At 36.6% G+C, this 26,182-nt stretch overlaps 1 protein-coding gene across 1 annotated transcript; it reads left to right on the plus strand.

Annotated features, from left to right (window-relative positions):
* The first annotated feature begins 580 nt into the window (after positions 1-580).
* Positions 581-23,084, plus strand: CA3 (carbonic anhydrase 3). The gene is made up of 7 exons (XM_026689129.2): positions 581-888; positions 4,301-4,498; positions 12,848-12,966; positions 14,156-14,248; positions 16,667-16,732; positions 18,655-18,810; positions 21,509-23,084. The coding sequence occupies exons 1-7, from the start codon at positions 831-833 to the stop codon at positions 21,626-21,628; spliced, it is 810 nt and encodes a 269-aa protein (XP_026544914.1). The 5' UTR covers positions 581-830; the 3' UTR covers positions 21,629-23,084.
* The last annotated feature ends 3,098 nt before the right edge of the window (positions 23,085-26,182 follow it).

A 26,182-nucleotide genomic window follows, 5' to 3' on the forward strand; every position in this document is an offset into this window, starting at 1 on the left:
ATGTCTTAGCCATTATATTAAACCGACTCGCTAAAATGTGTGCGTGAATTAATTGAAAAGCTGAAAAAGTGATAAACTAATATTAATGCTGTTCATCAAGACCAAGAGGCTTGTTTGGTTTCTTTGTCTCTGTATTTCAGTAATGTTTATGAGACGATATCATAATTACAGCAATCTTTTTATCTTGCAATACTTTCTGCTCTCAGTTTGCATTTCACATAGATTTTATAAAGGAAGCACAAGCTGTTCTAGAGATATTTCATGAAGGTATAATTTCATTTTTAAAATAAGCAAACAATACCCTCTATCTGTCACCAATCGCAATGTTAATTCTGTTTTCAGAGTGGTAGCAGTTAGTCTCTCGAAATAAAATCAACTTCATCAGGTGTGTTAGCTATAAAATTTTGTATGGCCATGCATGTGTTAGTCTTCAATAGCACATGTATGAGGAAGGAAGGAAGGAAGGAAGGAAGGAAGGATGGATCCTTTCAACAATGTGCAAATGTCAACTAATTCTGACACGGAATATGGGAGGTATAGGGAACCACTATCTGACAACCATCCACCCACAAAGCCGGATCATAAGAAAGATACAAAGAAATCGGGTCAGTTCGAATTCTGTTAAGCTGATCGTTCTTCCAGCCGCCGACAGGTTCAACTGAAGGGACGACCTAGTGCGTAGCTCCCCCCTCCGGCGTCCGGCTGTAAATGATTTTTGGACTCCTCCGCCTCCGACGCCGGGCTGTCCCAAGGCTGGAGTCCGCTGAGCCCTATAAATGGCTCGGGCGTCAGAAGTTCGCGGTCAGCGGTGGTGAAGCCCGCGAGAGAGGATGCTGCGCAAGCAATCCACCGCCGACTCCCTGACCTGGGGCTATAGCAAGGAAAACGGTGAGTGGGAAGAAGTTCCCAGCCAGCGGATTTCCATCCCGCCACGCCCCTCGAACTGCACCCCCCCTCAACCGCAGCTCTCTGTCCCCCCCACCCCTCCACGCAGCATTCAACCGAATTGGGGAAAGAGCGTTTTTCCAAAGTCTGGGGCGTGGAATTTATGTTTCTCGGAGAGGCCGCCTTACCTGGTCACTCCACTCTTTTTGATGCTATCAAATAGGGCAGTAAGTTCTCAAAGACACTTTCCCCCCACCCCCCATCAGGCTTTCCTTTTTGGGGTGTATTTGCAAGCATGCTGGACCACAACTCCTGTCATCCCCACTGAAAACCTGGCTGTAGATTTATTGCAGTTTTTGTTTGACACATCTGGAGTGAAGGATGCTTAAGAAATGTTGCTTGCAAGGCTAAGAGGTTCTTGCTTACATTGAATATATTTGGGAAGGCAAATTAACCGGATTGTTTCCTTATCTATCTCAGGATTGAATTTTGAACTGGATTTTTCTGGATTTTTGATGGAAGACTGTCATTGTTTGTTGATTCATCCTTGTTAACTGAGGATGCCAAAGACTGAAAATAGCCCCCCCTTTGCATACATTTTGCATAAGATTACTTGTCTTTCTTGGCTGGGAGAAGAACAATTTTTATTTTTATTTATTATCATAGGAAAAGCACAGAACATCCTAATTCCTTAAAAGATTAATGTGCTTATCACATTTTTCTTCTAGTGCTTGGACATACTGGAGACTTCCTGTCACTCACTGATGTATCCTATAGCAGTAGATTAACTATAGCAATGTGATACTTTCCATACAGGATATCTGGGGGTGCATATGCTTATGTCTCAAAAAAGACAAGATAGTGACCACAAACATGCAATCAAACCTTGCCCCTTTTGGGGGGAGGCATGTGACCCATGTTAAAAAAGACAGACTTTTGATCGCATATTATGGCTGTCATCTTGGGTATCTGAATCCCTTCCCTGTGGAATGAGAGACTTCAGGATAAAAAGGCTGTAATCTCTGTTAAAGGACTGAAGTCTAAGAGCAGACCATCTTTTTTATGAATGGCCTCTGCCCTTTTTTAATATATAGTGTGACATACCCTTCCCCCCCGCCCCAAATGATTGCAAACGTGTTGGGTTATGATTTCCATGGCTGTCTGCTGTTGCCCTTGGAGGCTGAGACTGATGGCAGTTTAAAGACTAAAATATATGGAGGATTCAACTTGCCTATCCCTGTTGTGTGCATGTGCAAATAAGGGTGTATCTCCCACTAATGTTGCTTTTGTTCTTTTTGTTAGTAGAATAATAGCAATAGCAATAGCACTTAGACTTATATAGTGCTTTACAGTCTTCTCTAAGTGGTTTACAGAGTCAGCATATTGCCCCCATAATTTGGGTCCTCATTTTATTCACCTCAGAAGGATGGAAGGCTGAGTCAACCTTGAACCTGGTGGGATTTGAACTGCCAAATTGCATATTATTAATAATGTGCCAGAAATCTGAAAAACATTTTATGTTGTTATTGTTTTTAACAATGATTAGTATAAATTAATGAGCAAAACAAAGAGTGCTTTAACATTTCAAAGTCTGAATAGTACCGAAGAAAACAGTCTTGCTCAAATAATCATATGTAACAACACAGTGGAGATGGTAGTACTTAAGTATTAAGCTTATTAAGAATCATTGCTATGTATAAGAAACATACATAACATACATTATACTATGTATAACAAATAGTTTGGTGCATTTTGCATTTATTCTTAAAAAGCTTTAATTTAAACAACTTTATGTCAGTATTGGCATCAGCATCAGTATTGACATTTTAGAAATGATAATTAATATTGATATAAACAGTTTTATTTTAAAAAGTTTAAATTATCTAAATATGAGAGTATCAATAATCTCAAGACAATATTGTATAAATTTCCATGGACTCAAATAATTGTATGTTTTATAATAATGCAGTATAACTGGAAGAGAAAGGAAAAGAAAGAGAAATAGGACCATACCAAGGGGAAATACAGTATTTTTGCTTATGAGTCTACAATTAATATATGCAATTCAAATACAAAAGTCTTTGGGGAGGCCTGTTGTGACAAGTGCCTGAGGGGTGAGATCAGGTTTTCTTCCTTGCCATAACATTGTTATTGAGAAAAGGGATGCAAGTGGCTTTAGGCAGGTGAGAGATGTCAGTATGTTTAAACCTAAAAAGAGGCAGAAAAATCTTCCATGCAGGAATGCCTGTTCTCCCCAGTTAATCATTCCCTGCCCAATAATAAGTCTTCACTGAAAGTGGAATATACAACACCTTTCTCTATTCTAGTAGCGCTCTGGTCATTCCCAATCAGCAGGAAAAAATATCTGAAGTATACCCCATGGGAGGAGGTAGAATTAGTCTGTGTACTCAGAATGACAGCCCAGAACCTGTTTTTCACTTAGATCCCAGGCTTGAGATATATAGCAATAAAAAACATGATTCATAGCTTTGAATAACACCGTGCCTCTGCCTACAATTAAGTGGTGCCATAGAAATGTTGCCACTTCTTAGAAATGTACAGTTTTGCTATCCTACCTGTTCTAAAGTAAATAATTTGAAATGCACTTGAATAAAAGCCCCTTTGATTTTAATATGGCCTATTTATAGTAGACATGCAAAAGTCTGCTTGTGTTAAGATTTCCGGGGACTCACATTGGAACTTTATGCTGCACATATGCAGAACAGATTTCCAAACAGATTTTTTTTACTTTACTCTAAAAATGGGCTTGATGAAGAAATCTAAGCAGAATCCTTATTGTCTGTCATTCCATGAGGATCATACAGCCTTAACAATGTTCTCTGAAGTTTAAATAAATGAAAGGTTTCCTAGAGCAGAAAGTTCATGGAATATATTTAGCAACTTGGCCCATTTTGCTTCTAATTAGCAAAAGTTTATGCAGTGTGAAAATTATCAATAGCACTGCATACTTTTTATTTTTTTTCTACATGTGATTATATATGAAGGTAACCTCATTGAATTTGGTGAGGTTTCTTGTCAGATTATGCAGGACTGTGGGCTATATTTTAAATTCAAATCTTGTTTTAATGTCTTGTTTTAATTACTGTTACAGTTTCAACCACCCTTTCTATTCCTTATTAGAAAAATAAGGGTGGTTGAAACTGTAACAGTAATCCTTGCTTCCAAGATTTAAAGATCCTTTGAAAAGTAATTGTAAAGACTAAATTGTCTTGAGATGGGGCAGTGCTTAACATTGTTCATTTGACTTCCAGCCTCATGTCCTTTAGGTTTTGGAACAGGCATTGTAGCCATCTGGGGTTAGAATACCAAAATAGCCAAAGGGCAACTTTTTGGGAACTGCTGCCATATGGTACAGAATATGACACACCTTTGCCTTGGCATGTTTCCCTCCCAGGACCTGATAACTGGCATGTATCTTACCCAATAGCCAAAGGGAACAATCAGTCACCTGTTGCAATTCTTAGCAAAGATGTCTTCAAAGACCCTGCTCTTTTGCCTTGGTTTACTGGCTATGATCCAGGTGCAGCTAAGAACATAAGAAACACTGGGAAAATATTGCGGATTGCATTTGATGATACTTTTGATCGCTCAGGTAAGTTTACTTTGGTAAATGTTTGCAAATTGTACTTGTAAGCTTAAAGTAATCAGGGTTAAGCCTACAAAATCCTTGCTGTGAAATGATCTTCTAAGGAAGGCTTCATTTCCCAAACACAGAGACATCTGATGGGAGATGAGTGATTTGTGCTGCTGTTTATTGTGCTGGTTGGATTATTTACTTTCCTCTGCCCCTCAGGATATTCTCTCAATTTCAAGAGATATGCCATCCATGTCAACAGCCAATTTGCATTAAGTCCGCAATCATTTTGAAACCCAATGCAAAGTTGGGATTTTGTTCCTATCCTGCTCTTCAGTCTTTGTTCTGTGTTGTAGAATGATAGGTGCAGTCCTCCTGGTTTTGTATCCCAATCTGATCCCATGAAGGGTAGATCATGCTGGAAAGTATTTGTCAGTCATGTAATTTAAGAATTGAAGTGCATTAAAATAAAGAGCCAGTATGGTGTAGTAGTTAAGGGATGAGGTTAGAAATTGTAAGGCTATGAGTTCTTAGGAACAATACCAGTTGGGTGACCTTGAGCCAGTTCTCTTCTTTAGGAAGGAAGCAACAGAAAACCACTTCCAAACGCTTGTGGAGAAAATTGCAGGGACTTGTTCAGACAGTTTCCAGGAATAAAAGAAACTGGCTCAAGGCCTCCTACTCCCCACCCTGCCAACTCACATAGGGAGCCACTAGCCATCAATATTATTAAAAGTCATAATTCTTCTATACTATAAGCATTACTGTACTTGATTGTTATACTACCAAGACAGATTGATTGATAATATGCTATTAAGTCATTGTTGACTCTTAGCAACTGCATAGTTCGATTTCCTTGATAATGGTCTGTCCCTAATCTGATTCTTCATCTCCTCCTTACATTCATTGCTGCTGTAACTGAGTCCATTCATCTTACTGATGGTCATCTTATTCTTCTCTTTCTTTTTTTTAACCTTTCCCAGCCTTTTTAACTAGAACCTTGTTCATTATAATTTTCCTATATTTTTTTTTCTTGTCTCTATCTCCTTCCTCTGCTTTTTCTCCTAACGGAAATGTGTATATTTTTTACACAAAAAGAGAAAAGAAATCAATCCTGCCTTTTCTATCCAAAAAATTACAAAGCAATCACAAAACAAGAAACAGGTCACAAGTACAGAAGGAAATTTAAAAAAAAAAATACCATAAAATAAGTTTTGTAATGAACAATTAGGTAAACGCAAAAGGCAATTCTAGTCAGCAAAAATTCCAAGCAGCCAAATTGTTCATTACTTGTAGGGAAGGCCCTGATTCAGTTCTGCTTACTTTGGAATGAATCCTACTGTATATTTCCAATAGTTTCATTCAACTATTTTAAAGCTTTAAGATGTTTGGGAATGTTAGTCTTTGCTGCCAATTTTTTTTATTGGATTAATCGCTAAACTTGCAATTCACATGAAAACAGATTGCAAGGTTGCCATTTTACTGTGATCAGCACGATTCCTTCCATATGCACCTGTGGTTAAACATCAAAATTTTATCATTACCCCATGGCATTTTCCATGAAATTGATCTTTATTTTCTGGTATAGGGTGAGAACAATAGCCTTTTGTCAGAAAATAGAAAAGGAGTTGCGGAACAGCAGCTTTTTGCTTTTAAACAAAATGTAGGAACACTGACCATACTCCATACCAAACATTTTAAAGTTTATTTTAACAGCACAGTTAAGATACAGCCCTCCTGGACTGTAATTGCTTACAAATATTTAAGGATTAGAACATTCGCACACTCATGTACAGTACAGAAATGTATTTACTTGCTTTTGTATGTGTGTGTGCATGTGTTGCTGCAGTGTCAATGTAATATTTGTATTTTGTGATGCTCCTCTATGGCGGTTCTTATCTACTCTCTTGTCGGAGTAGTTCTTGACTATAGGGTTACATTTTTTTCATTAGAGTGTCTACTATTTGTGCTGTTGTGAGAAGGAACAAATCATGTGCCTTTTTGTTCCCTTGCCTCCTGGCATTGTATGGCTGCAACAGAAAGTATCAATTTTTCATGTATTATAGTCTTTGGGTTGTTTTTTTTTTTGCATTGTTACATTTAATTGATTATGATGTCCTTTTTTAATGGGTGCTTCAATACCCCCAATCCAAATGAACAGAATTCCAAAGCTGAAAGGGAGAGATGGTGTTCTGGGCTGGCCAACATCACAATGCCCGCTAAAGAAAAGACAAGGCTAAGCCCTTTGCCCTATGCTTAACATATCTTTTATCCTTAGGTATTCGAGTACATAGATATTAATCACTGATGAGAGACCAGCAATACTCTGACACAAAAGGTTGAGCTCTGCGGTAGCATTAACTCTGGAATCCCATGCTATTGCTGGCAGCCAAAGGACTTGAATGTTGCTTCAAACAAAGGCCCTCTGGGATTGTGGCAGTGATCGGCTTTCTGCCTACAGGAGTCAGGTTCTTTCTCCTTTTTAGGTTGCAAAAGAATGTGTGGTTAGTATCTCAGGAAGCCTAGAGTTAAAACTCATGGGCAGGGGCATTTTAGGTCAAAACTGAGATTCCTTCCAGAATGCGATGCTAGAATAATCTCTTCTCTTTGAATTCAACATGACCTGAATTCATGAAATAAATGGCACTCTTGGCCATTATGAAAATGAGCAGTATTTTAGTTAGGCATTTTCATCACAGAAAAGTCCACCATATCATTGTCAAATGTTCATAGCTGACTTCATTGACCGTTATTTCAAAGAACATGCCAACTGTCTGTTTATTCTTGGGCCTGTTAATTGCATTGTTATTGACATGGCCAACTGTCTTATACTGTTGTTATTTTTTTTAATCATAAAATAAAACTGAAAAGCCCTCACTTGTACCTAGGGGAGGGCTGAGCTTCCTTTGTTTTCACTTGTGATTGTCACCTGTCACTGCAAACCTGACAATATATGAAACTTTTCAAACCTTTATATCAATATAGTATGGTCTTCCCATGACTTTATGTGAAGAGGGATAGCATTCCTGGCTTGATCAATTATGTATTGATGGGTGTCCCATTTGTAAGGAAAACTCAATTATTTTGCAGTGGGATACTACTCTATAAGCTGGTCATAGAGTCTTTCATTGGTTTTACTAAAGATTGCAGGTCTGTAAGGTTGAAGATTGTTTTTCCTGATCTGAATATTGTGCCATTCACTGAAACCACAATGTACTAAGGATTTTTTTTAAAAAAACAACAATGAATTTTCAAGGTACTTCACACACAATACTATCCAGTGTTGTAATTTTTTGTTAGGAACTGACTCAGCTAGAGCAGGGGTCTCTGACCTTGGTGACTTTAGGCCTGGTGAACTTCAACTCAAAGAATTCTGGAATTGAAGTCTGTCAGGCTTAAAGTGGCCAAGGTTGGAGATCCGTAAACTAGAGTACTATAATTTAAAAAAACACCATGGCTTTAAAAAAGTTGTTTTTTATGTGACATAGACCAGGGGTCCCCAATCCCCAGGACCTGGGCCAGTACCAGTCTGTGGGCTGTTAGGAATCGGCCTGCACAGCTGAAGGTGACTGGCAGGTGAGTGAGTGAAACTTCATCTGTATTTACCGCCACTCCCCCATGTTAGCATTACCACCTCAGCTCCACCTCAGATCATCAGGCATTAGATTCTCACAGGAGCATGAACCCTACTGTAAACTGCACATGTAAGGGATCTAGGTTGCACACACCTACCTTCCGCCACCCTCAGTCCATGGAAAAATTGTCTTCCATGAAACTAGTCCCTGGTGCCAAAAATGTTGGGGACCACTGACCTAGACTATTGTCATAAGAATATTGCAGTTAAGAAAAATGCATGGGTTTGAATTCCTTTCTTTTGCTGTGACGACAATAGATGAGCATTTAAAGATTTTTATTACCAAATTATTAACAGCATTTATTCCATGCCTGAAGATGGAGCATTGGCCTTTATTTGTATACAAATAAACAGTAGCCAACCAAATACATTAAATAACTCTACAGGATGGACAGAAGAGTATTTTTTCATTGTTTCTCCTTTGCAGCTGGTTTTCAAGTATGCTGCAAATGAATCAGAAAATAGAATACCCATTTATACCCCTATCTTCTCTATTCCTTTAAAACTGTCTAAATTGGTGGGTATCACCACATTGGATAGCAATGAATTCTGCAGATCTGAATTGAACTGAATATGATTTAAAACTCGGTGGAGTGAATTAATGAGGAAGTTGCAGGTCCTACCACAATAGAGTTGTTGCTTACAGTATGAATTGGGTTTACTGTGATTTTGATCAAATTGGCTTACTTTTGACAAACCATTGTAATGGAGTACTTGCCTATTTCATTTTTATAGAGAATAGTCTGCTGTTTGAAGACATTTTCTGTACGAAGGGCTATTTATCTTAAGTCCTATAAGCAGAAGGAATAGATGGATCTTGACAATTCCTATAATAATTAAGATTTGGATAGCATGTGGAACAGGCATATCATTCACTTGGTTTAGCATTACTCAATATCGTGAATGTATTTCTCTATAAATTTTTCAAATTACAACTCTATTTGAATCTAGACCTATACACAATAAATTCAAATAAATGCATGTAATATAATTTGCATTTTTTTTCTTCAATGATGCATTAAAGGATGCTTTTATAGTTTTTTAAAAAAAATAATAACACAAGAAAGGGAAATCTAGGACTGGACCTCCAGAAACCATGCTCACCTGTATTTGAAGGATAATTTTATAAAAGCCTGAAATGCTTGTTGCATATTTGGATGATTTATTTTATTTTGAAAGTTGTAAAATTGAGGAAGAAACAGGTCATATGACTCCATATTTTTTAGCGTTCTTGGTAAACAAACTGTTGGAACAAAATTGTCCTTCTACACTTGTTCTCTTCAAGGCTGGCCCTATTGGTGAGCAAGGTTCAGTATTTGCTTCCGGTAACAAACAAGATGCATGACAAGGTAATTGCATACACCAAGCCTGTCAACTTGGTGGCCCGTGGGCTGGATGTGTCACAGGCAGGCCGTGCCCACTCTAGCTCTGCAAAGGCGAAAAACATTGCAATATATCACAATCCATCACGTGATGTGATCAAGTTTTCCACCTGTGGCATACCCCTGAAAAATAGCCTGTTTCCTTCAGATTTAATAGATGATGTATGCTATTGGAATTAGTATACACATCAGGGGTGGGATTCTACCAGTTCGCACCCATTCCCTAGAACCGATTGTTAACATTCTAAGCAGTTCGGAGAACTGGTTGTTAGAAGAAATTACTGGCCTAATCCTGTAAGGAAGGCAGGAAGGAAACATTCTGGTGTTGCTTACAGAAACTGCCTATCTATTAACCCTTATTACCTTCTTGGCAGGACTAGACTTCCTGTCTCAGGAATGTCTCTAGAGTTTTTCCCCCCCTCCTTTGCTGGCACTTTGTTTGTGTGGAGTTCAATTCAAAGTTACAATGGCACTGAAAAAAGTGACTTATGACCATTTTTCACACTTATGACTGTTGCAGCATCCCCACAGTCATGAGAGGCCAGGCGAGGCGATGTGTGCCTCGATATGAGTGTTGTTGAGTTGAATATGCCCAGCCAATAGCATGACCACCAAGCCATGTCCACCCAGTCACATGACCACCAAGCCACGCCCACCACCTAAGCCACACCCACAGAAACGGTTGTCAAGATTTTTGAATCCCACCCCTGATAAACATAGAAGATGCCATGTTATTTTTCTATTCAGACAGCATAAAGTCACAAGGCTTCCTCTATCTTTCTTCTCTGTTAAAGAAGCAGCAATAAAACAACAACAACAAATGGGAAAAGAAAGCTTCCATATAACTAATGGGAGATTTAAGCAAGTCAGCAAAAAGGATAGTCCCTGACTCCTTGGAAATTTGGTGGCAATTAGTCCACAGTGAACCATAATTGCAAAGAGGCATAGGTTGTTAATGATGGCATCAAAATGTGAAGAATTAGACATAAGTACTAAAAGAAGTTGTGATTATTTCAGAAATTACTTAGGTAACCTCATTACTGTATCTAAAACTAAATACAATACATAGAGACCCAATTATGCAGGAAGCAGTTATGTGAAATAGCAGCTCTTGGCAGTTCAGTTAAATGAAATTGAGAGAAGAATTTTATTGATACGTTGGAAATAATTTGATACTGATTTTTTCATGCAAATATTTTTGCTTCCATAGCTAGAAGGCCATAGTAATGGATCAATCCATATCACATGACTTCTGTCCTGTTTGGTGCTTGCCTTAGGGATGAAGTGCACAATGCTTTTGTTCAGTTCTGCCTATAGATTCATTCACATTTCCGTTAATTGACATTGAGATAGGGAAATGCAATCTTAATAAATTAGACATTCTCATCTGACTACAGAAGTGGACACAGTGTTGAACTACATTGTCATTATCTTGGCTTATGTTTTATAATGAGCACCTTTTAAAAAAAATGTAGGAGAAAATTTTCAGAAGGAAAGAGCCATGGCACCAGCCCAGCAGCACATGCTTTTCTGAGCTCCTGCCTTTCAGTTTCATGTTCCTTTATAATGGTATATTTTAAATACCTGGATCCTTTTCAATCAGGATTCAGACCTGGGAATGGAATGGAAACAGCATTAGTCGCGATTTAGGATGATCTCTGATGTGGGTGTGATGGTGGATTTGCATCCATTCTTACCTTACTTGACCTCTCAGCAGCTTTCAGTACTATCAACCATGGTATCCTCTGGATTTATTTATTTATTTATTTATTTATTTATTTATTTATTTATTTATTTATTTATTTATTTATTTATTTATTTATTTATTTATTTGTTTGTTTGTTTGTTTGTTTGTTTATTTATTTATTTGATTTGTCAATTGCTTACAAGGTAATAGATATAAGTATAAACATGAGTAAGAATACAGGAAATAGGTACAAATAAATGGGGACAATAGGACAGGGATGGTAGGCACGATGGTGCACTTATGCACACCCCTTACAGACCTCTTAGGAATGAGGTGAGGTCAATAGTGGATAGTTTGAGGTTAAAGGAGTAGGGGTTTGAGGATGTAACAACAGAGTCAGGTAGTGCATTCCAGGCATTGCCCACTCTGTTGCTGGTCGTACTTTCTGCAATCAAATTTGAAGCGGTTAACATTGAGTTTGTATCTGTTGTGTGCTCTTGTATTGTTGCAGTTGAAGCTGAAGTAGTCATTGACTGGTAGGACATAGTAGCAGATAATTTTGTGTACTACGCTTAAGTCCAATCTTAGCCGACGTAGTTCAAGATTGTCCAAGCCCAAAATTTCAAGTCTGGTGATATAGGGTATTCTGTTGCGAGCAGAGGAGTGTAGTACTCTTCTCGTGAAATACTTCTGGAATTGCTCAATTGTATTAATGTCTGATATACAGTGCGGATTCCAGACAGATGAGCTGTATTCGAGTATTGGTCTAGCAAAGGTTTTGTATGCCCTAGTTAGCAACTCAATATTCATGGTTCAGTGAATCAGGTATAAATTTAACATCCGGTTCACCTGAACTGGTCCAAACCGGCTGAATCCCACCCCTGCTAACAACTAAACCAAACTGGCTCTATTAGGTTTAAATTTAATGTTGCATTATTTAATTTTTTTGCTGTTCATTGAATGAATGAAGTATTAAATATAGGAAACTTCCAAACACTTTTCTGTTATATGAAAAGTTACCTTACATTTCAGGTCCTTTCTTGTTGCTACATTTAGTCCTTCATTAAGTGTATAACATTTATTTATAGATAGGAAGGATGTGAATTTTGGGCAAAGGCCAGCCTAGCTTGACATGCATAAAGTTAATTAAATCAGAAGTGACAAATGTGTGAGTTCAATCATCCTGCCTGTTCATAATTGTCATCTACTGTTAGATGACAATTTGTATCTTTTACATGCATTGTTCTTAATACTGGCAAAATATCATGGCAAAACACTGTAAGACTCAATCTGATGGTCATTTGGGCATGGGAGGATGGCATGGTCCTGTTCAAAGCAATGGACATTGTTCTTCTGCATCAAAATATTTCCTAGAATATTTTCAATTATGGCTGAACTAATCACCCGATAGTATTTGGAATTGTAAGGCAAAAAAGGGAGAATAAGTATCACAACATACTTGCCAACCTGTTGGAGGTAAGTGGCTGGCCAAGGATGCACTGTCTTATGAACTTTGGATTGGAAATGCAGTGGAAGATGAGATGTCCCCTTTGCTATCAGTCATATTGGCAAGAGATGCTCATAAATATTCATCTTATGTAAAGGCTGTACCATTTGTTATGGCACAGCAAAAATCTTCTGTTAATCTAGACTATTCTTTGCAGTTCTTAGGGGAGGACCACTTCCTGGGATTTACAGGCTCCGTCAGCTTCAGATCCACTGGGGTTCTACCAGTGACAAAGGTTCAGAGCATGTGGTGGATGCAAAAAGGCATGCAGGAGAGGTGAGTAGGTTCTGAAGAAAATACTGGAAGATCTCCCCCTTGCCAGTAGAAAACTAGGTGCAGATAGTCTAATAAAGGCTTAGCAAAGATGGGTAGCCATGTAGATGTGGATGAATTGCAATTTTCATCAGGTTTTGTTGAGGTCAGTGGCCAAAGACACAGGACATCAAGTTTGAAGTTTGATGCATACTTTCAGCGTTAACATTTTTTAAGTCTTTGAATTATTGAATTTATCCTATACAAATGAACAAGTTATTTCTTCTGGTGAAAAAATAATAATTCAGGGTTTGAATCAAAACTCCAATTGACACATGGATATGGATGACAGGATAATAGGGTTGGACTTCAGTTTGAAAGTTCAGATCCAATCTTTTCAAGAATCCCAAATGACCAGAGAATATGAAAAGACTGGGGTGGTAGCATCAATATCTGTGTCAGCATACAGATGAGGATATCTGTGTAACCAGGATACATACTGGTTGATGCAGCGTTCTTCTTCTTCTTTTTTTTAATGGAAATGGAAATTGACTGGGCATATTTAGGAACACAGGTGCTAATTATATATATGCATGTAGATGCATGTGCATCATAAAAGTTGTCCTGACTCAGAATATGTTACTTGTAAAAGGCCTATTATATATTTATATTATTACTATTATTATTACTATTATATACTATACACTTGTTTGTCTGTCAATACAAGTTGGTAAGTTGAAAGCACCACATAGGAATTTTTATAGTATTTTGATCCTATCTTGAAAATAATTGAATCATGGGTGTTCAATATATTTTACATGCTTCCAAATGTATGTGATGACTCTTCATAATTTCACATCTGTTTGGCCACTACCCATATTGTTTGAAAATAAGTATTATAGTCTAGAAGTTGCTCAGTTGGAGAAAAATAGTTATATGAAAACCATTTAATGTAAATTTGGCAATGTTGTTAAATCTCACCTTTTGACTCTATCATTTTAAACATTTTTCTAAAAGAACAAAAATATTTAGATAATGCCTCATGCAGTTTGTATGTTTCTGATTTTTAAAAAATGTTTAAATTGTTTTTCATTGATTACCTGGTAGTGAGAATCAGATGGCTACTGGGAAATGAAGAGAATTTTATGGAATTTCATCAAATTCTATTCAGGCCTGTTTTGATATCTAACTATAATGTTTTCCTTGTTTTTAGATTCATTTGGTACACTGGAACTCTTCCTATAGTAATTATGCTGATGCTTTGAGAAAAACTGATGGCGTGGCTATCATAGCCATTCTAATGCAAGTAAGTTCTGATTGCTATTTTATTATGCTTCATCTTCATTTAACAACCCCATAATCCCTTGCAGTGCGGAGTCTGGGCAACTGAATGGAGCAAGCAGAGTGTTTTAATGGCCGGATGCCCTTCCTGTCACCAATGTGGAGTTTTGTTCACAAGATATATTCTCAGTGTGCTCAGAGAGAGAAATATCTGCCTCTACCTAGGATTGAACTCAAAGCCTCCTGATTGTGAGGCAAGAGCTCCACCTTTAGGCCATCACACCACTCCTGCTATTTTTTTATGCATATTTTCATAATAATCTTCAGTTATGGCTCCAAAAATTGTATCTGTTTTGGATAGTGATGCTTTCTGTTGTTTTTTTTTTATCATGCACCACATCACCTTCTTTGCGCTGAAATGGACCTTAACATACAGAATGCCAACACCTGTCTTCTACTTCCCTTTAGTCTCCCATCATACTGTCTAATCTTTCTAATTAAGCTTGTGGAAAAAGTCCACCATAGTATTCACACTTTCCTTCTCATACATGGAATATTCTGTGAAGATTCTTCCTTTTCCAAGGAAGGGACACACCACAAAGGTATACAATGCTTTATGGCAGCCTTTCCCAATAACAGGCTGTTAGTCTGGGCTAACTGGAGTCTTCTTGGCTTTGCAAGGTGATGTCACCATGTACATGTGTCTTCAACACATAGTCCTTTATATATAGTTCTGTTAATATTAGTTCGGATAAAAGTTTGAAAAATGGCATACAATCTTTGTCTTTGGGGTGAGATGCTGTCTTGGTGTGAATGCTCCTTTTCTAGTTGTTGCTGAGCTCGAGGCCAAGTTCTGCTCTTAAAGCAATATTGTTTTTGAGCACTCTAGTTGAACTCTCAAGCCACGTTCCTGAAATCCCATCAGGATATGCTGCTTGCCGTAGCTTGTGGTTCTGGCAGTTGAATTGTAGTTCTCTGGCTTGCCTGTGATAGCTGTCCATCTTCAGACATCACCTTCTGCTCCCTCACCTGCTTGCTGTTTTCCTGTCTTCTTTTCTTTTATATATCCACATTCTTAGAATTTGCTTTGGTAAGCTAAGAACATGGGTGGTTGAAGCTTCCTCTTGAGTTTTTGAAAATGTCATGGTATTACAGGCAGTTGAGTAATTAGTAATATTCTATGATGGCTATCCAAACAACACTGCAGACTCAAAATTTACTGGAACTCTCCTGTTTGCTTTCTGAAAGAAGGAGGATTGGTATTGTTGAGTTCAGTTAGTGGGGTTAGGTACCTTTTTCATGTCTTTGTACTAGATGTGACTTATTGTTTTATAAATACCTAGTAGAAACGATTTATCAACTGTATTCAGTTTTGTTACAATTTAAGGCAACAATACATACATACTATTCTTAGTAATTAACATTTGTACTTTAGAAACATGATACAAAATTCATACTTGATACAGGACCCCACCAATTGAATTCAATAACACTAATACTTGGGATTTTGATGAAAATAATTGAAAATCTGCACAGATCTTGGTCAGAATGTTTAATTAACTTTAGATAGGTCTCCTCCAAGCTAGTGACTTCTGCATGTTGAATTTGACATCCCCAGCCAGCATGAAAAAGAGCCACACTGACTGGGGTTTATGGAAATTCATTCAACATGTTTGCAAAGCAAGAAGAAAGCTGCCTTAAGACCTAGGAAGTTGGCTTGGATACTACAGAGCAGATCATTAGGTCAGTTTTTCCTGATACCATTAAGATGTATTGAAGTATATCTCATGATATGGAGGTTAGAATGCAGTATTGCAAGCTAACTCTGCTGACTGCCAGCAGTTCGATCCTGATCAGCTCAAAGTTGACTCAGCCTTTCATCCTTCCTAGGTTGGCAAAATGAGGACCCAAGATTGTTGGGGGCAATATGCTGGCTCTATAAACTGCTTAGAGAGGGCTGTAAAGCACAGTGAAGTGGTATATAAGTCTACGTGCAATTTCTATTTCTCATTATTTTCAGCCAGTATGGCTGAAAATATAAAGAACCATATTGGATGAAGATAGTAGGGTCTGTAGTCAAACACGGCTGGAGAGTACCAGTTACAGTAGTCAAAGTTCAATTTGTGGATATTTTCAATTATTTTCACTTTCAGCACCACCACCAAAATGTTTTCTGAAGTCCAGAAACACTCACTGAAATTAAAGCCATACTAGAATTGTGCAAAATAGAGTATCATTAAAGAACACCAACCAGTCGGGCAAATGTTATCCTCTTTTAGTTTTTATACTTAGTATTATTTTATACTTAGTATTAGGGATTATAAGATATTCCCCAAATGTTGCTAATTAAATGGATATATGGGATAATTAATTCTGTATACTGTTGCAATTTGGGAGATAATTACCTTTCATGGCTGCTTACTATCTGACTTCTGCATGACAGGTAGGAAAAAACCCTAAGCCAGAAATGAAAAGAATTATTGAAGAAATAGACACTATCAAAACAAAGGTATGTAAAAGAATATTCTAGTCAATATAAAGTTTTCTAACATGGTTAATCTAATATGTTTCAATAAAGGGAGCTAACACACTTAGATAATGCATAAAAAGTATGATGCCAAACATGCCAAACTACAGTATACTTTATATGTTGAATAAGGCAGTTAGCTGGCTTCACACATCATACTAAGGCACAAGTCATCCTTCTGAAGTTTAATGACTGTATTTACACAACATGCCAAGCAGTACAAAGTGAACAACACTATGGTTATGAACGATATGTGAATCTTCTCCCTGACAACAATTAGTACTGAGGACTAGCATGAAACATGTGAACAATAGGAACATCTGGAGATTGTAACAAATCTTTAAAAAAAGAATAGCTGACAACTTCCCATGGGAAAGTCAACGATAGTGGAACAAAAAAAGAGATTATTTAAAGGAAGGTTTTCCAGACACAGTAGTCTTGATTCAGAAGTAAACCTTCTCAATTGATTTTGCTCATAGGATTCTCTTTATTGCCTTTAAATTGAAATTTGGGAAATTTGGGAAATACTATTCAGAAGAAGCAATTTGGATTAATATTTCATTATGGATCCAGATTTCAAACTACTTGGGGACACTTACTAAAATCAATGCAGACTTAGTAAAATTGGGATATCTAATGTTAGATAAATCTAGAGTAGCTTTTGACTGATTAGATATTAGAATAAAGTGTTTATTAGTTTTAGTATTCTGTGATCTCAAGTATACCTTGAGGCTATCTATAGAAATTATCATCATTGTTTTTAAATTATAAATAAATCTTATAATCAAAGGGAGGAAATGCATTGTGGAATAAGATTGAAAAGATATATAATGTTATGTAGTTTTCTTTGTTTTCTTTAGGGAATGACTATTATTATTTTAATCACTGAAGTGACACACTCAAATTAGTAAAAGGGGTGGAAACTTATGTTTTTTTTCCTCTTGTGTAAAAGCTTGTATTAATCTAGAACTATGGAAAGAATATGCAATGAAATGGCAAATCTGACAGATAAAAGAACTATTCAAATCAGAACAGAGTATTAAGTTAAGATAGATTATTAAGAGGAAGGAAAGACTGATAATTTTTTTATTAGGCAAACACATATTGTTATTTTTATTCTTAAAAGAAATATTAATGTTTAAGAATTATATTTGAAATAATTGAAATGAAAGGAGAGGATGTTTAGATTGAGATTAATATTAGAGATCAGGATTAATTTGTTCTTCTTTTCTGTAAAAGTTGGAATGGAAAAGGTAATAATAGAATTAAGTAAAAATTGGATAAGATAGGAAGTTGAATGTAAAAAATGAATGTATAACTATTGTCATATTTGCATGTAAAACTGATGATCCGGAAATATGTTGTCCACTGAAAAGAGCCTTTTAATATTTGCAATGTGAAAAAGTCAATAAAACTTGCTTTTTAAAAAAAAAGAAATTATCATCATCCATCCAATGGTGGGATTCAATTTTTTTTACTAATGGTTCTGTGGGCGTGGCGTGGTTTGGTGGGCGTGGCAGGGGAAGGATACTGCAAAATCTCCATTCCCACACAACTCCAGGAGAAGGATGCTGTAAAATCCCCATTCTCTCCCCTTCCCACTAACCTGCTTTCCAGCTCCGTTCTCCTGTGCACGGCAACAAAAGAAGACCCAGATGATCAACTGTGACTTGGGAGGCCGAAAATAGATGGGGGTGGGGCCAGTCAGAGGTGGTATTCTGAACTACTCAAAATTTCTACTACCGGTTCTCTGAACTACTCAAAATTTCCACTACCGGTTCTCCAGAACTGGTCAGAACCTGCTGAATACTACCTCTGCATCCATCCATAATAAATCTTGACTGTAGTGAGCTTTCTTTGTCTCTGTCACTGAACTTAATTATGTTATTTCTGATTTATTTAAGGGAAAAGAGGCTCCTTTTCCAAACTTTGATCCTTCCATCCTCTTCCCTCAAAATCGAAGTTACTATACTTATCAAGGCTCTTTTACAATGCCTCCGTGTGAAGAGTGTGTTACCTGGATTGTTATGAAAGAGCCTATCAGTGTTGATGAGCAGCAGGTAAATTAGAAATTAGTGCAATTATTCCTTTTTTTGTATATATTTTGTGCAACTTTAAATATGTCTCATGTGTTCATTAGTAAGTATAATCTTGCTTTACCATAAATTATATACAAGATTCTGCTATATTGCGCTGCTGTATTCATGAAAAAGATTGGACAATTTCTAAAGCAAATGAATCAGAGTGACAAACGAGGACCTAAGAGCATTTTCCTGGTAGTCCTTGACTTACAACAGTTCATTTAGTGACCAAAGTTACAACAGCACTGTTTTTCACACTTATGACTGTTACAGCATCCCATGGTCACGTGATCAAAATTTGGATGCTTGGCAACCGATTCATATTTACAATGGTTGTAGTGTCACTTTTTGTGACCTTCTGACAAGCAAAGTCAATGGAGAACCCAGATTCACTTAATAACTGTGACAAAACAACTGATGCAATTCATTTAATATCTGTGGCAGGAAACATTGTAAAATGGGGCAAGATTCACCTAACAACTGTCTCATATAGTAATAGAAATGTTGGACTCATAAGTCAAGACTTATGTGTATAGCATCATAGAATTGTGGAGTTAGAACTTAGTCCATTCTTCTGCAAGTGGTAAGAAAACCAATTAAACCATCCTTAAGAGGTGGATACCACTTTTTAAACAAATTTCTGCCTTCAGTAAGTAGACTTATTCCACTGTGGTATGGACCTTAGCATCAGGAAGTATTTTCTTATAATTGTGAAATCTAGGAAGCTACAACTTGTATTCAGTATTTCTGAACCAATTTGTATGGAAAATAATTCCTGACGATCTTTTCTATATCATTTTTTTATGTATACCTGAACACTGATATCATGACTCCCTTTAGTCTTCTTTTTGCCAGATTTAGCACTTAAGGTTCCTTTAGCTCAAGTTCCTCTGTCACCTTTGAGGGCCTCAGTTTTCATTTGTCAATTTCCTTCTGAAAACACAGCGTTCAGAATTCCAAGTGTGGCTTCAGAAGTACAGAGTGGTGCAGAATAAGGACTTCATGTGTTTCTGAACCCTTAGCTTTTATATCTTTCAAGCCAAGGATGTAGACATATTCTACTATGAAGTCTGGAAGGAGTGAACTAGGAGCGATTTGCTCCTAATGGACTTTACAGCACTAAATGAATTCCAGCTAAAACCCTTTTTGTTCAATAAAAAATAACGGCCAGGACACTTACTTTGTGCTGCTATAAAGAAAACTAGGGGAGGGAATTTTATTTTCCAATTAAATGGGGTAGAGCTAAACTCCAAGAGGCTCCATTTTTACTGGTGCTAAAGTGTCCAAAGTGATCACATGGCATTAAAACTCACATGGACATTCCAGGAAGCAGTGCAAGCTCCTTTTTTGCAGTAATGGGAGATCACCTGATCAGTGTTACCTTTTTGGAATGTCCATGTTACCTTTAACACAAGCCCTATAGGGAAAAACTCTATACTATTTACATGTTAAATGTATAATGTCACTCAGCTACCTTATAAACATAAAGTACAAGCCTACCTTAAATCAGTACAACAATGTTTTTTTCAAAATAAGATCTTTTTAATGGACTTAATAAGACTTGCATATCTTGAATCTCAAATTTTAATTCAGTCTGATAAAAGTGGTTGGCAATTTTATTCTTTCCAAAAGAGTTTTTCATTTAGACAATGACACTATCCTTTATCAATTCTATTAGAGAAAAAAGCACTCAAAGGAAAGAAGCATATTCCTTTTTCATCATGTTTTATTTAAACTTTATTTTATTTGTTTATTTCCTATTTTCTAGTTAAACTTTTCCTGGAAATACAAAATATTAGTATGCTTTGCTTAGGTTTCTTGGGCCAGCAATCAAACCCTTAATAAGGCCTCCCACTCTAGTCCTCATGCTATTTATGTAGAATTAAATTATATTGGCTTTAACTGAAGTGATTTCCAAATAGGGCGAAGTCCAGAGTAATGGGTCATTCATAAATAAAGACTGCTAAACTTGTTTTTTTGATTTGCAAACAATCTAGTAAAAAGTTGGGCAAACAAGGCAGATCTTTATATTATTGCAGGAAGCTCTTTGATTAGTTGTAATAATCAAAAATCTGTTTATATGTTATCTTTATTCTTCTAAGAGTTTCTAAATGTCGTGAAACAAAATGGGATATGATATTTAGAGTAGCAATGTGAGGCATCCATCAGAGAAATAAAGATAAAAGGTTTATTTGTAATTAGAAAGATCTTGATATCCAGGCAATTTCTTACCAAAGCAGAAAGACTTCTATAGATCTCCAGGAAAGGAAAATCAGTTAGCAAGGGTGTTATCTATATTGAGCAAAAGTTGTTTCAGTGTTTGGGAAGAATTGCTATTTGAACTGTGGTAGGTCCTGAAATTACATGAGAAGAATATAACCCAGAGTAGACCACTGGATAGCTATAGAATATTTAAAAATTGAATCAAATATGCAAATTGTTTACAACAATTGAATACAACAAGTAAGAGTTCATTTCTACTTGGGTGAGAGGTTTGCTAGAAAATAAGCTAAGCAGAACTTTACAGAACAAGTACAACAATGGTTGTATAGCATTTTTTTCTTGAACAAACTCTGGCAGCTTTTTAAAGGAAATTATCATTCTAGTATCTTTTGAATGTTTTTAGATCATTTGTAACTAAATTGGTCTTAGAAACGTCTTTCTTTTTCCTCCATAGATGTTAAAGCTGCGTAGCCTTTCTAGCAATAGCGCAGAAGATCCTCACTGTCCTTTAGAGGACAACTGGCGGCCTCTTCAGCCTCTCAATAACAGGATGATACGATCAACATGTCAATAGACTTTCCACTACAGTTGCTGTCTTGAGTCATGAAGATCTAAGGTTTTACACTCATGTTGTATATAGGTGGTACTTCCTCTGGATCTATGCTGTTGAGCCATTGATCTATTAAGCAATGAAGCAGGGCAAGTTATTAAATGAATATAACTTCTGTAGGAGGAAAAAATAATGATAGTAAAACTTTAACTTGTCTATTGATATGCTGTGGACTCTCTCTTCATATGTCATATACCATTTGCCATGATGTTACAGAGACTGAGCAGCATGTATCAAATGCTTCCTTGCTAGCCTTACTCATTTGGCTGCTCCTGCCTACCGAACTGGCTAAACTGTTTTCTGCAGTCAGATGTCTTTTCCATGTGTGGGTTTGATCTTATCCTGATTTGATTATTTAGTCATTTATTCTGTGGCAATGCAGATAGTGTGCATTATATTCAGAATTGCTGTTATAAATGGGAAGAAATTTCATAATGCAATGAGATTTTCATGGGCATCTCATTTTAGATTTGAAACCAATTATGAAATGGAAAATATAATGAATCCAGACTTAACAATGTCAATATTACTTTTTTTTTCAAATAAACTTTTATATCTCCTATGGCACAGGTGTCAAACGCATGGCATCATATTGTCGTCACATGATGTTTCGTGACATTTTTCCCTTCGCAGAGCTGGGGTGGGTGTGGCCTACGCGTGATGCATCCAGCCCACTAGCCTTGAGTTTGACACCCCTGTCCTATGTATATATAATTAGTAACTTATAAGCATCCAAGTATTTTCTTCCAATTTTAAAAATTGATGAATGGATTGTTTCCTTCCAATTTAAAAAAAAATCAGTTTGTATTTGCATTGTAGCGCTTAACATTTCTAAAACATACATTAAAATCTAAAACATACATTAAAACACGGGTGTCAAACTCAAGGCCCGAGGCCTAGATCTGGCCCACAGGGTGCTCAGATCTGGCCTGAAGTGCCTCTGCCAGCAAAAATGGAGCTTGGGAGGGCCCGAGCTCTATTTTGCAGGCAGAGGGTTGCAGGAGGCTATCAGAGCCAAAAACGGAGCTCGGGAGCCCATTTTCTCTGGCAGATCACTCCGGCCACATGCGACTGGCAGATCGCTCCGGACAGATACCTCTGACACGAGCGATGTTGAGCTGGCCGCTCCCATCCTGGCCATGCCCAATCCAGCCCCCTGAGGTCAAACAAAACCCTGATGTGGCCCTCAATGAAATCGAGTTTGATACTCCTGCATAAAAACATTTTTTAAAAGCTACTCGGAAAACAACAGTGTTTGGGAAGAATGTCTAAACTTCTGAGAATTATTAATAAAATATTGGCCTGGGTTGTTTTTCTTTCTTGCTTTGGGTTTTGCTTTGCAAGAAAAGCATTTCAAATTGTACTGTATGATGACTTGGTTTTGTAAAACAACAAAAATAAATCTACCTTTCAGAACCAATATTTTTAGATTTTTTTTCTGACACATAATTAGAAGTCAGAAAAAGAATGCTTGGTCTTGAAATATAATTTTAGTGTCCTCCATCAATAGACAATGCACATGGACTATTCTAAAAACAAAAACAAACAAATTACAAGTTCACAAAAATTATCCAGACTTGTTTACTTCATTTTACTCTATAGGACAGTTTCATCTTTTTTAGTAAGTTAAATCTTTAAGAAATTTCATTCTAAATAGTGCTTGTCAGATTCCCCCCACAGGCGAGAAAAAGTACATTATTTATAAATATTTATAATCCATATTTAGCAACCAAATTTCAACTCTATATATGCTGAAAATATCTTATAAATCAAGCCTATGCACTATACCATCTGCTTTTTCTAAAATGACTATCATAAACAAATTTTATGTTCACACAGTTTTTGATGACTTGGTCAAGGACAAAATTTGGGAGGCTACACTGCAATTCCAAATTTTGCTTGTTATCACCTCTTGTACTCCTTTAAACACAATCCCACTGTAGGCTTTGCATTCACCTTTGCTACATTTCTATCTGTATATGGGAACACAACCAAATGTATTCCAAACATCAAGCAGAGGTGACCATTCACTCCTATTTGAAAATGAATTGTTATATACTGTAGGTAGATTCTTAATCTGCTAAATAGCATTGATCATAATCATATTCTGCTAGGATGTCCTCCTCACCCACAATTCAATCCACTAGTCTTGCTCATTTTCAAAAGGGAGCAGATCCACCCTTTTTTGTATATGAAATATTTCACATATCCCTTAAGTACTATTACATTTTCTATTAGGCTTATTTTTATAAGGTAAATATGCCTAGTCTTTTAACTTTTCCTCATAGGATTTGATTTCCAGACTTATTATCATCTCCATGTTCCTTTTAAAATGTGGTCCCACCCTATACTCCTATTTCACACTAATCAGGGCACAGTATACAATATGGAACAATATGCAATATAGATTCAAAACTTAATACAGACCTATTTTTCATTGGCCTTTAAACCGCTGCATCTCACAGCCCATCAGATGACTCTGGTGGTGTAGAGAAACATCCAGCCAGACAGGGAGGAGGGATCAAGTAAGGAATTAGTCTTGAGTCATTGTGCAACCACAAGAGATCCAGGACTGACCCGTCCCAAGTTCCATGGAATCTTATTTGTTCCCAAAGAAAAACAACTAGTCTGGGGAGATTCCTATATTATAGGCAGAATACAATTAAATACTTAGCTTGTGCTTTATGGTGGTGCATTAGTATGCTTAGATCATTCTTACATACACAGTTATTAAGGCAGATCTCCTATTCCTATGGTTATATATTAGGTGTAGGACCTTAGCCTTGTCAGAATGGACCATCATCCTTTGGATAGGATTGAATGCTTATGCCTTTTCAATGTCATTTTGGATTGAGATATTGTCCTCCAAGGTATTACCCTATCTGCCTAGCTTGGCTCCATCTGCCAATCTGATAAGCCCATGTTTTGGCAAAGCAACTCACTAAAGAAACAAACAACTGGAGCTGGTCCAAATGATTGTTTATTAGCCTAAAGCTAGCATATTACAGCAAATCACTAAGTCGCTTGAACATGAACAGGCCAAGAGCAAGACCCACAAGGTTACAGTACATAGATCTTATAAGGAATGTAGATCAAAGATAGTTTGAGGATGTACACACACTATAGAAGATATTAAACAGAGGGGAAAAATTGCTTTACAACTGCCGAACAAGATAACTAAGGGGAGACATGGTATTTTCCCTGATGTGAAAACATTATAAACCCATTCCTTGAAATATAATATAGCAGCTTTGATCAAGAACTTATGCCAAGGCTGTAATTGGTATTCTAAAAAACACTTCACTGCAGTATAAAGAGAGATAAGAAAATACTTTGATTATGCTGCCTCCTTTCAAGGTATGAAGTCTGTAATTAGTAGATGTAGATTTCCATCATCATCATCAAAATTAAAAAAATCTATTGTTATGAATGATATATGAGAGATACACCAAAAGAACATATATAGAGGCACTGAAGAAAAATATACAATGCATATATATAATATATACAATTTAGATGTAAACATAAAAGAAGCTTCAAAATCGATTCAGCCTGAGTTCTTATTCCAAGCAATCATACATCCCATCAATTAGTCAATGTATAAAGTTGATGAATAGCTGTAGGCAAGGACAAAGACTTGAAAAATCTCTCCTTTCCTCTAGGAAATGCATGACTATCAAAAGCAACATTTGTAGTTATTCAACTTTACTGGACTGGTATACTATACCTATTAATCCATCTTGTTTCAAGGGTAACACAAGAGATCTTACTAGAAGCTTTACTGAGATGAAGAGGCACTACATCCACAGTGATCAATCAAAACATGTCTCTATTGTAATAAGAGATATGGTTAGTCTGACTGAAAGTTGTTCTTGACATGCTGTTTCCTGACTATAGTACCATTCTTCTTCTATGTCTTCATAGCTATGCTATTTGACAATTTGTTCTACTTTCTAACCCAATAAAGATGTGAAATTGTTTTGTTTAAGGCAGCAAAGTTCCATTTGCCTTTATTATTCCTGAATTGCATCATCTCCGCTTATTTGTAACTATTTTGAGAGAAGGTAAGCACTAGTAAGAAGGTACTCAGTAACTTCTCCTTATGCTCCATTATTAGTTCCTGGCCATCCTGCAGAATAGACCAGCAGCCATTTTGACTCTTCTTTTCCTTTGGACAAATGCTAAAACAAAACAAAACATGTTCTTCTAGGTTGCATTTTGAACTTTAGTCCTTCTAGTTCCATCATCCAAGTGTAAGCTATTAGTTTGCATTTATCCTTATTTTTTATAATTTTGTTTTTTGCTTCATAGCATCTTGGAGAAATGAATTATTATAACATTATTATTATCATAATATAGGCATTCTAAAGCATTTCCCATTTTTCCTTCTATGGAGATAATTTCTTCCTGTAGTTTAATTTTTTTTCTGCTCACTTATTGATCTATGCTAGCCTTTTTTGCCTGTATTCTTTAAACTCTGTCCAATTTTAGTCTGATATTATATAACTAACCTTTGAA

Source organism: Notechis scutatus, chromosome 3 (assembly GCF_049901735.1).
Source record: "Notechis scutatus isolate UNSWTSFEM ecotype Mainland chromosome 3, rNotScu1.2, whole genome shotgun sequence".
NCBI lineage: Eukaryota > Metazoa > Chordata > Lepidosauria > Squamata > Elapidae > Notechis > Notechis scutatus.